The sequence below is a fragment of the Eucyclogobius newberryi genome, unplaced genomic scaffold (genome assembly GCF_026437365.1).
Source record: "Eucyclogobius newberryi isolate DKJ021-1_F unplaced genomic scaffold, fEucNew1.0.hap1 SCAF_19, whole genome shotgun sequence".
Classification (NCBI taxonomy): domain Eukaryota; kingdom Metazoa; phylum Chordata; class Actinopteri; order Gobiiformes; family Gobiidae; genus Eucyclogobius; species Eucyclogobius newberryi.
In genome coordinates, this window is record NW_027315823.1 from 10,867,113 (window position 1) to 10,879,611 (window position 12,499).

The following is a 12,499-nucleotide window of genomic DNA, read 5'->3' on the forward strand; positions in this document are numbered from 1 at the left end:
AAAGTAAAAGTTTCAAAACAAGCTAAATCCACAAAATAACAACAAAGACTTATGCTCTCTACAGATGAATGATTGTACGCAAGTTTTCCCTTGCAATAATTTATCAGCCATTTACAGTCATTGGGTGTTGGGATACAAGCTGCTACAATTAATTAGGCTGTTTGTATGTGGTGATGAATTGACATTTTTATGGCTCGCAGACAATTAAAGTCAGCTAATGACGTGAATATATCTGATGGAGTCTGGCAGCATTGTGTAACACCAACTATTAACCACGCTTATGTAATTTAGACCAGCAAATCACAGGGACGCTTCACCCGGAGGCGGACAGACAAACCGTATTAGAGTGACAAGAGTGATGGACGATGATGAGCTCATGGTTAAAGAATGAGCTCAAGTTGTACTTTTGTAAACAGGACCGATGCCATGTTTGATGTCCAGATTCTCTGTTAGAAGTGACTAAACACAGATCATCACGCATAGTTGAAGGCCACTTCCACTAAGTCGTGTGTTGTTGGTTTCAGCGGCGTACATAAAGGTCTACCTGCTGGAGAACGGGCTGTGTGTGGCCAAGAAGAAGACCAAGACGGTGAGGAAGAGTCTGGACCCTCTGTACAACCAGCTCCTGGTCTTCAGCCAAAGCCCCCAAGGCAAAGTCATGCAGGTAAGACCACCGCACCATGGTCTACACACTACACACAGAGCTGGGCGGTACTCACACGCCACACTTTTACTCTTACTTGAGTAATACTGTATATAGCACAGTGTCATTTGAGGTAAAGTGTTGTTTCTCTTCTCACTGTGAGTAAATCTACAAGCGACAAAAGCTTTTCAATAGGAAATTATGTGAACTTTTGTGTTTCTTACACTGCTCCATCAGATATGATTTAGTTTTTCTCTGTTTTGTGGTCCATCCTTAAAAAATGCTAGTTTTTTTTTTTTTTAACTTTTGCTAAAGGATACTTAAGCAAAACTAGCTTTATTGAGCTTTTAACCTTAGACACGTTAACAGTATTCCACATAGTTGTATTGTGATTGATTCCTGCAACTGAGGCTCGAGCGTTTGCACCTACCCCTTATCTCCGCCCACATCTTTGTACTCGGTGTGGGATTATTTGACACATTTTTTAAAGAATTAGCACAGATTGTTACTTATGTAACAATACATAGTTACTTATGTAAGTTAATATTTCACATACAGCCACATTAGAAGGTTCCAGTAAACAAACATCTACCAGGAGTGGGGTTCGAACCCACGAGGACAATTGTCCATTGGATCTTAAGTCCAACGCCTTAACCACTCGGCCATCCTGGTGCACGTTGGACAAATTAAACTAAAAAAAACATAATCTCAAAAGTGGGTTTCTTTTTTTGGCCAGACTTGCACACAGATAGAGCTTTGGCGAGTTGTGACAGGAGACGCAGCAGGAGCAGTGGAAAAGTGGATAGAGTGCGTTTAATTACTGTGATCTGAAAATAGAAGCATCACGTGGCGCTGGGCTTGTGCACGGGCAGGAAACAGGAAACAGGCAAAATACAATTACATTTCATGAAGTTATTTACATTTTCTTTTTCAAATGCACGTTTCACTTCGAATTACCAAAGAATTAAACCTGAGACTGAGCGAATAGGACTGAACCAGAACAGGACCAGGACCAAAGGAGTAGGGCCAACGTTGGACTAAACATGGATTGATCTTTGGACTAAACCAGCGTCAAACTCAACCACGTCTAAACTGAACTAGGACTGGGCCAAACTAGGACAGAACCCACATGAACCCAGCACTAAACCAGGTTTAAACAAAGACTCAATCAATATGAAACCAAGATGAAATTAAAATAAGACCAAGATTAAATTTAAGACTAAACCTGGACTAAACCAAGACTAAACCAGGATTAACCAAAGACTAAACCAGAACTAAACTAGGATTAAAAACGGGACTAAACCAGGACTAAACAAGACTAATCCAGGATTAACCAAAGACTAAACCAGAACTAAACTAGGATTAAAAACGGGACGAATCCAGGATTAAACCAGGATTCAAACCGAGACTAAAGAAAGACTAAACCACAATTAAAGGGCAATGGCATAAACACTGGCATAAACTTAAAACCTCCAAAACGTCAAGACAATTTTTGTTAACAGTAATTCAATTCCTAATGATGAAAGCCTTGGTTTCAGATGAATCCAGTGTCTAAAATATCTGTAACAAGAGCTGACCTCTGTCCTTGAGTTGTCTTTGAGAAGGCTGTTCCAGCTCTATCCGTGTCTGTCCTTTACGGTTATGGCTTTCCTGTCCTGGAATAACATAAAACCAACCCTGTGTATAAATCACACCAAGAGTTAGAGTTAGTTGAGCAACATGCTCTTGAAAACATGGAGGACATTTGAACATTTAAGCTAGCTCTTGAATATCTGTGGTGACAATAAATAAAACTTAATTATCCATTTATTCCTGGTTTAGGCATTGCTTTGTTATGATTCATTTCAGAACTCTTCAGATTATGTAATAGAAATAGAAATACTATCATTGATGGAAGCCAATCATTAACCAGGAGTGGGGTTCGAGCCCACGTGGACTATTGTCCATTGGATCTTAAGTCCAACGCCTTAACCACTCGGCCATCCTGGTACATGCAACATGAAATGAAATACATGATCCTGGCTATGAAGCATCACAAAGTCCCATGTCCTGTTTGTCATAAGTGAAAAATACAATCTCTAAAGTGACTTGTTGAGGATTTGAAAAGTCTGTAAAGACAATGATAATGAATAATTTCCCCAAAATGTTTGTGTCAGTTGGATTCTCAGCACACAAAGCCGTTAGCCAGAGCATCATGTGATCGTTTGTTACAAGTTGGGTCATTTTCACACAAGTTTTTGAAGATATAAATATGGTGTCCTAGATCTGCGCGGCTTTGAAAACTGGAGCACTTTGAGAAATCAATTTAAGACAGAGGAAAATGTCTGAGGAGAGAAGGCCACTGTCTGACTGAGAGACACAGACTGGCGAAAAACTGAACTGCCACTGAACATTCTAAGCAGTGTGGACAAGCAGCTTCACATGAGACATTTTGGAACTGTTTGAACAACCTTAAAAGCATAATAATGTCTGTAGTATCGCTGGGAGATTTATTGTGTTGCACCTTATCATTATTTGTATGGGATTGGCTCCACAAACTTGCTATAATAACTCATTATTCCGTTCTACCTGTCGGGTTCCAGTTTGTTTGAGGTGTGGAGTGTCCAAAAACTTCATCAATCAAACTGCATGAGTCTCAAACATCTGAAGCAGGCACCAGTGATTAGAAGTTTCTAATTCTAATTAAACCTGGCCCATCTAAATCTGTTTAATTAGCCTCAGAAGGTCCTTTTCCTTATGGTCATACAGTCAGCCGAAATGTTTCACTCAAGTAAGAGTTAAATAATGCGCCAAATCTGCTATTTTCAAAGCACAAACACAAAAATGAGAAACTTGAAAACACATCTGAAACAGCCGTGCAAGAAACACAAATGTTCTAATAATTTCATACTGTCAACACACTGCTTTTAGATTTACTCACAGTGGAAAGAGGAACAAAAATATGACTCAAATAGGACTAAAATATATTGACAAAACCCTCCAAGAAGTACAATTTCTTGAAAAGTAACTCAAATAAGTGTCATTGAGTTAATGTAAGTGAATACAATCTACCTGTAAATAATGCCTATTTATGTGTAAAAAAAACACATCATACTTTCCATCTACACTCCAGATGAGTTGGTGTTATCTTCTGGCAACAGGTAGAATTAACCAGGAAAACCCCCCCACAAAGCTAGCTGTTTAGCGATGTGCTACGCTAATACAGACACATAGCTATATTGACGGTGCTAAAGAGTCTGTGATGAATTATGGACTTAAAAACAGCAAGAGATTTCAAACTTTGACATTCCAAACAGGGTATTTTGAAAGTGAGCGATTTCCAAGTAAAAGTGCAGGAGGATCTCGTAAACAGGACCGACCAAACAAGCGTAAATGAAGCGAAATACGACTCCGGGCAGGTTTTTGATGAGGGAACATTGGTTAAAAGCGCAAATCCATTTAGTATAATGTGTGTCCTTTGATGCCAAACCGTGGGACATTCAAGGAAAAGCAAATTCAGTCGCTTTAAACGAAACGCAAAAATAACCCACACTCCTATTCTTGTCTCAAAAAAATAATTTTAAAAAAGTCAAATGATTTTCTATAAATACAGCACATCTTGACACCGGTCTTTAAAAAACAGTTTTCAAACGGCCGATGATCAGCCAGGAGGTATTTTTAGTCTGACCTGAAAACTTTCCTCTCTCTCAATTTCCCGATCCGTCCTCTCCGTCTCGCGGAGGCAGGAGATGGAAAAGCTGCAGTTGAACCGTTACAGACACGGTCACGAGACGCGACGAAGCGATTGAAATGGATTTGTGTCCTGATGAAAATGGTTTGCATTACTATTCATGTGGTGAGCTCGGGCCGATCGATTGTAGCGTTTTGTTTTCCAACCAGACGAAGGCGCGTGTGACAAGGGAAATGTGAAGAGACGGGATTGTGAGGAAGAAAGGAGGCAAAACATACAAACTGAGAAGAAAACTACCAAATCTAGATACACATTTGAGCAGCTGTCAATCCAGTAAACAATGGATATTTATTGGTTAATATTAGAATGGTCTAAAGGTGCAGAACCTGATTGTCATTGCCTTAAAAACGGGAATTTTGCCGCAGTCTAAATGTTGATAAAGTGTAAAGTTAACAAAACATTAGCCGGCTAACATTGCACTTCCTGGTTCTCCGAGAATAACACGCTTGATTATTAGATGTAGACGGCACACAGCGGTCTCATTTTCACCCTAAAAGCTGCTTTTACAATATATGTGTGCTGAGACATAACAGATTTTACTTTATTACGTGAACAAAATCTGGTACAACTCCTTTAAAGTAACTACCATAGGCTATTTAGTGTTGACTCAAAAGAAGTACTTTTTAAATGATAAATGTGGTAATATATATCCATATAAGTGCTTGTGTGCAAAGTGTCACGGAGCAGGAAAAAGCCAAGGGAAGCAATTATTTCACGAGATTGTCACCATTCCACTTTAGCCTCGGAAAAGCATCTGCCGGTCATTCTGCTGCGGTCATCATCTTAAATAGTGTAAGAACATGTAACATGGTCTATGCTTTCTGTCTTGTCGCTTGTTGGCGATGAGCGAAGTTTAAATGAGAGAAGAAGACGGCTCTATGTCACGTATTGAGAGTGTGACGATAACTCAGTAAAGCCACAAGAGGGCGCTCCAGGATTACGTACAACTCTTTCTATCGGACAAGTTTTGGACTAAACATTCATAAATATATTCATATAAATATCAAAACAAGATTTTAAAATGTATTATTTTCCTAATTTTACGTATATCAGAAGGTATGACGTAGCAGGACTCAGCTCAAGGGGAACAGAGGCTCGACTGCTTCAGTTTGGATTTAACCGGAAGTTAAACCAAAACTTTGAGACACTGAACATTTTTACACAGATTTTTTTTGCATAGAATTAAAAAACAGCAACTGCATTTTATACACTTTTTTCAAGACATTGTATTTTCATACACTGACATTTTAAAACACAGTATAAATTGAATATTAAAGCATTGTATTATTTTCCATTGATTTTTAAAACATTGTATTTTTAACATACATCTTTTGAATGAATAGTTTTTACTTGATTGGACATTTAAAAACTTCACTTAATCCAAATGCAAAATTCAATGACAAAAATTCTGTGTAAAACAAAAGCTTTGGTGATAAAAACACAGAACAACCTTCATAGCACGCCCTTTTATTTGTGATGAAATGTAGGACTTTGGGACCAACATGTTTTAGCAAATATATCCTGCTCGAACCCACAGCCTCAAAAATGGTTCGTCTCAAGGGTGTGTTCTCGGACCACTACTGTACAAACAGACTCATGACTGCAGAGCACAATGATTCAGCTTTTTTACAAATTTTGTCTTTTTACTTTCGTTTTCAGGTGATCGTGTGGGGCAACTACGGACGCATGGACAGGAAGTGCTTCATGGGCGTGGCTCGAATCCTATTGGAGGAGCTGGACCTGAGCTCGATGGTGATTGGCTGGTACAAGCTGTTCCCTACCTCCTCCATGGTCGAGCCCACCACGACGCCGCTAATACGCCAGTCCTCCTCGCAGATGTCTTTGGAAAGCAACATTCCGTGCTGTGAAAGATCCTAAAAGAAAACATCTTAAATCATCCTTTAACGAACTTTAACAAACTGTCTTAGCGTCGTTCTGAGACAAAGTATGTAGCGGTGCGCCTGACCGCAACAGGCAGCATGTCCGGTCAGTCATTTTAACCAGAAATAAGTGGATTTTGGGGACTGGCTACAGACTACAGAGCTCGATTTCGGCAAGACAAGACAATATGGAGAATTGCGTTGCGCTGTAAACAGAGGATGTGAGGACAATATGCGTTGGAAAACTTGGAAATATGTACAACTTTATTATAAGACTGTTTTTTCGAACTTTGAAACATCCTTATAGAGCAATTTATATGATTTTTTTTGGTCAAATGTTCTGCCATGTTTAAAGTTGTAAAGTTTAACGCCTCTCGCTCCTTCAAAATGATGGTAAATGTTCAGGTATATCGGGAGTTGTTGTCACGTTTCTCGTTGGTTAATAATAGTTTCATGGGTTATAGAGATATACTTATTTGTACTTGGTCGCCATTCGCCAACATTTATTTTGTCAACGTTCATTGAAAAGAAAGACCTAAACACAAAACGGTATAATCTTAGGGACAACAATTTAAATGCAATTTTTTTTTCCTAACACGAAAGCGAAAATGGGAAAAAAAATCAAATATACTAAACGAGAAAAGTCAATATTTTTACTAAATGGTTGATCTTAATGGCTTAGATCAAAGCATTTATACTGAATGTATATCACAAAAAGATTAACAAGATTATCTAAAAATAAATAATATCATATAAATAATGTATTTTTTTATTCATATTTGACCAAAAGAATTTATAACAATTAAAGACACATTTACATAACATAAAAGTCAACATACTCCAGCAAACAGACATAATTTTTGACATGAATAGACATCACTTAAACAAATTTACATGATCAAATAACATTAATAAACGAACAACACAATTCATTTAGTATATTGACATAGTATTTCCATTTGACTGACAGCTGACTAAGCTTGAAATTTAGAATGGAATTTATGGGCAAACTGGATAACTGTATGCAAATTATAAATATGGAGAGGGGTATGCATGAATAATAAGGATTCTATTGAGACTAATGGAAGATTTAAAATGCAAGAGTTAAGCATGTAATTAGCATGGAATCGAATGGAATGCATCAGAATCCAGGAATTGTTTTAAAAGTTCAGAGTCATGGCACGTTTAAATGTATTTTGCAAATCGTGGGGATAGTTGGTTCGAAAATACTTCAGCACAACTTGTCATTCCTACATACTAATACTTAATTAGCAACGTTGAAAGTACTTAATTTGCATAATTTACATGGTAGACCTCAAACTCAAGCCCAGTTTATGGTTTATCCAAGCTAAATTTGAAGGTGAAACGTTGATTTCTGGAAAGTATTGGACAAGTATTTGATCAGCAAGAGGTATTTACAGCTTCTGAAGTATAGGGGTCGCTAAACAGAAAAAGCGTATCCAATATTATTATTATTATCTACTAAATAGGGCTGTAAACATGTCGGGAATGGGAAATCGGTTTAATCTAATCCAGACAATTGACGATACATGTTCGATCACCAGGTGCGACAACAAACAAAAAGTGTTTCCAATTTGATTTGTCTTGAAGGCTGAGAATACAACACGTTATTTTGAAATCATGAATGCGGACGGATTAGCTATATCTCCACCGCTTTAGTCCTTGCAACCCGTCGTTATAAGAATAGAAAACCCGCTCACGTTCCCTATTGTTGGAATAATTACACTTTACTTTGTGCCAATCTCCTGCCGTCAGTGTCTTCTTATGAATCCACGCCATTGTGGTCGAAAACGTGCTCGGAACAAAAACACGTGCGGGACTATTTTTATTTCTTTAATTTTTTTCATTTTTTTGGTCAAAATTGCAGGCTTTGATTTTCCAGAAAACCAGTTATTATCCACGCCACGAGACAAAAGCCAGGGGCGGTTCGAACGTTGACAAGGGGGAAGCGCGTTAGGACAACTTTAACCGAAATGATTTGTCGGTAGAAATAAGGCAACGTTTTGCTCACTTTACGGACGTTTATAATTTATCACGTGAATTTTGTGTTTCCGGCACTTTATACTTTGTGAAATTGTACACTGGGTGTTTTGGAAAAGGTTGGATCTGGTACTTGTGCACATTTGATCTCTATGTATGTCATTGTGTCCTTGGGCAAGGCACTTTGAATGAGCGTGACTGTGTTGTGAACGCTAAATCCAACATAATTCTTCTTTTAATGGTATTATATAAAAGTCTGACTTACTTATGCCTAACCTTCCATGTATATCCTTTTTTTTTACATTAACAATCACAGCTACTTGAATGAGTTTCCTTTTTTTTTGGACGGTTAACTCGCTAAGAAAGGTTAAATCAAGTGCCACTTTCAAGCCTTCTTCAAAAGCCCAGAAATGTTGATTGTCTTTTGAAATGTAAATACTGCTGTTTCTGTCTTTTTGGAGTGAGCCAAAGTTTATTACAGTTTATTATTGAAACTCGAAGGAGAGAGCCGTTATCAATGCTAGTTACCATAAGATTGTAGCATTAGCCAGTAGCATGACTGCAAAATTAATTTAGCAAATAAGCATGAGCTAATATATGCCGGATATCAAAATGTAGCAATGGAACCAGATGGGACGTTTGGGATGTTTTATAAAAAAAATATTGAGAACAAAACATAGCATTTTTAAGCCATCAAAAAGACAACTGAACGTTTACCTAATGTATTATTATGTAAGTATATTTTTTTGTGTGCTTTGAAAGGGTCTTTGGTTTTCCGTAGCAGAGGTGCAGGGATATTTTAGGTCCAAACTGGTTTGTTACTGTAAAGCAATAATTAAGCCATTGTCATCAACACTGGAGACACGGTGCAAACGACTCATACAGGCACGACAGGCACATGTGTCCGCCACACGCCTGTGGAATATGACATTCTACTGGGGATGGAAAGGGTTAGACTGGCAGACACATCTGTCAGTCTGCCCCAGGGCAAGTGTGACTAATGCATCACAAAAAGTAGATTTGAGAAAACCACTACGGACGAATATTGCAATTCCATCCAAAAGCAATTCATAAGATTAAATACAATTACAACACTGTTTTTTGTTCCATTATTTATACATTTCAAACAGGATATGACATTTGAATCTATAAAGGTCATTGCTATAATTGTAATTATAGATGACTAATTAGAAGGGAAATAATGCAAACTATGAAAACGATACAAACCTGAATATTCATGTCTAAATGTGTGAATACTCCAGTGAATTATTGTCGCATCACCATGGCAATCATAACCTCTGAGTCCGGTTTATTTCAGGGAGAATCTAGTGTAAATGTTAAATTATACACACCACACCAATATTTCAGTACAGCTATATCCACATTAAAATATTGTACATGTCTTTTCTTTCTGTGACTTGAAGAATGTGATTTGTCCAAGTTTTTGTGCCAAATATTTTGAGGGCTGATTTTTAAATTAAGGACCAATGAAAGTGAAAGGTTTACACAGTTCACATTAACAATCCGTAAAAATGCTCAAACTGCCTTGCAATTGACACCCAGCTCAAAAAATATCTAGTTGTATTGTTTTGAATTGTGGTTGAGAAAATGTCAAATGATTGTGCATTTATAGACAAAAAAGACGTGTAATTTAAAGTCTGTGTTACTAATGACTAAAGCGCTAATGGACAGAGCTAATAGATTTTGAGAATGTACCCTGGATTTTAACCTCTATTTTGCCATGTATTGAGTGTTTGCAGAAAGAGCTGTCTCAATTAAAGGTTACATAATGTGCCTTTGATAGTGAGATCATTGAAAACAGCATTAGCATTAGCTTTGTCCATTGTATCTGCAGTCTATTGTACGAACGCGTTGGAACGAGCTAATGTAGGTGAATATACTCAGCACCAAATGTACGTGTTTTTGCATTGCCTTCCCTTCGTCTGCCACTCTTTGTCAGCGCTAACTGTATAATTGTAATGTAAGTAGAGGCCTTAAACTCCTTCTATCAGGGCTAAGGACTACGAAACGTCACTCAAAGTAATCAAAATGACGCAAAAACCTTTTTTCAAGGTCGTCATTTCCACCCAGCTCTACCTTTTGTCCGTCCGTTTATTTGGGTACACAAACTGCCCGTTTCTTGACGTTGGGCTGGAGAAAAACTGAGTAAAAACTGTTTTCTGCCAAGTGGATATTCAAAAAGGATGAACTGTTTCTTTTTAACAATATTTATTTTGTAACCATAGACATAAACATTACCTTATGGATGTATGATCACTGTATTGTTGTTCTAAAATGAATAAATAAATGAGAAAGTACATCTGGATTCTGTGTTTTTTTTGGGTTGCATTTAAAAAGATAGTTTTACTTTTAACTTATGGGTCAAGGTTTATGATCCCAATTAAAAGCGATTTGAGAACTCAGGTGGAAGTACGCGTGTGCACTCCCCCGTGCGGACCGATACAACACACACGTGCGTTTGTTTATTAGCGCGACGGATCGCATCGCATCTCTCGTCTCCCGTAGATTTACGTCTCTTCTGAGTCAGCTCGAACAGTCTTTCTCCGTCCTAATTTTGTCCCGTACACTGAGGGAACTATATTATGATAGATCAATGCGCTTAGACACGCGGAACCGTGCTGCTCATGGGGACGAGCCCGCACGCGGCTGCAGGTGAGCAGTAGGTGCGTTTTATGATTGATACGTGGCAGGACTAATCGGCAGTCCACGCCACGAGGAAATAAGATTCAGATTTGGGCCAAAAAAATCGTCCATTACGCCTTTAACTTTGCATAATTCAGTTAAATTTGATTCAAATTGCATATATCAGTGCGTCTCAAACTCTTCCTGATGCGCCCCCCATAGAGGATAGAGAAATGATCCATGCCTCCCCACAACATCAAGACATTATATTGGTAATTTAACTGAAAAATACATTAATAATAATAATAATCATCACATTGTCTTATTTGCAGCAGAGGGGCGCTGAGAGGGGCAAGGAGAGGGGCTGCCCTCTGTATATAGAGATTAACCTTGTGTTGGCCCTGTCTGTCTGTTGCTGAAAACACATCCATTGCTCATAATATGTAATAAACTTCCCCCCCTTGGCACGACGCTGCGCCCCTCCAAACAGGACACTCTGAGAAGCTTCAGCCCGTATTCTTTATTACATTCATTATATTTTTGTGATAACTCAATCATAATATCCAACAATATTTTTGCATTCACAAAAAAAAGTACAATCTACCTTAAAAACAATAAACGCTATCTAATTATAGCGTTTGCCATATTGTAGAAATCCAACACACTTTCAGTTTAATTTAATGTTTGCGCTGTAGTGGCTCTTTGTACGACAATTAGACGGACCAGAACCCTCATACAATAGAGCCTTCACCAGCCTCCCGCCGTCACTGAACAGGCACAGGAGAATGAAATGAGTTTTCACAGATGATTTCTTCACTTCTCCCAGAGGGGCTTCCATTTCACCGGAGGAGCCTGCGGTAACGTCGGGACGCGGCAAATGGAAGAAAAAAAAAAGTCTCAACACCAACATGACTTCAAGGTGCGCTTTATTGTCCCTGTAGGAAAATGTGTCGTCTGAATTTGACCCGTCACGCAAACAAACTGTGAGGAGCAGCGCCCAGGGACCCAGCTCCACACTTTGATCACGGTCAAGAGTATCTTTACAGCGTCGGTTAATGTTCGTAAGACCTGTGGAAATGTACTGCGTTAATGCCATACTGTGGAGCAATCAGTGTGAAGCGATTGTATTTCGCCCACCAGAAAAGTTACTCAGTGCGGCTTTATCGAAGACTTATTGTAGTATATTTCAGGTATTTTAGTATTAAACTAAAACATACTGAAACTCTGCTCGTCTTTGGTACCAACTGAAAAAGTCTGGTAAGTAAGTAAGGAAGTAAGGAAGGAAGGAAGAAAGGAAGGAAGTATTTAAGGAAGGAAGGAAGTACGTAAGTAAGGAAGAAGGAAGGAAGGAAGTATGTAAGGAAGGAAGGAAGGGAGGAAGTATGTAAGTAAGTAAGTAAGGAGGAAGGAAGGAAGGAAGTAAGGAAGGGAGGAAGTATGTAAGTAAGTAAGTAAGTAAGTAAGGAAAGAAGGAAGGAAGGAAGTATGTAAGTAAGCAAGTGTTATTTACTCGTGTACAGTAAATAACCACTGTCCCTAACAAAGGTTTCTGTCCCTAACCTACAGAACAATGACAATACACATCCTTTTAAAGGCAGTGAC

At 38.3% G+C, this 12,499-nt stretch overlaps 2 protein-coding genes and 2 non-coding genes across 4 annotated transcripts in view; 2 read left to right on the forward strand and 2 right to left on the reverse strand.

Moving 5' to 3' along the window:
• Positions 1-6,256, forward strand: part of rims4 (regulating synaptic membrane exocytosis 4) — a 42,233-nt gene extending 35,977 nt beyond the window's left edge. The window contains exons 5-6 of the mRNA XM_072451745.1: positions 525-664; positions 6,033-6,256. Coding sequence (XP_072307846.1) covers positions 525-664; positions 6,033-6,251 — 359 coding nt within the window. The 3' untranslated portion in view covers positions 6,252-6,256. The remainder of the gene's footprint in view (positions 1-524; positions 665-6,032) is intronic.
• Positions 1-12,499, forward strand: part of LOC140365355 (SH3 and cysteine-rich domain-containing protein 3-like) — a 360,861-nt gene that overhangs the window by 263,470 nt on the left and 84,892 nt on the right. The gene's annotated exons all lie outside the window — the stretch shown is intronic.
• Positions 1,233-1,315, reverse strand: trnal-uaa (transfer RNA leucine (anticodon UAA)). Its single transcript has one exon. It is a non-coding gene; the product is annotated as a tRNA-Leu (tRNA).
• Positions 2,550-2,632, reverse strand: trnal-uaa (transfer RNA leucine (anticodon UAA)). Its single transcript has one exon. It is a non-coding gene; the product is annotated as a tRNA-Leu (tRNA).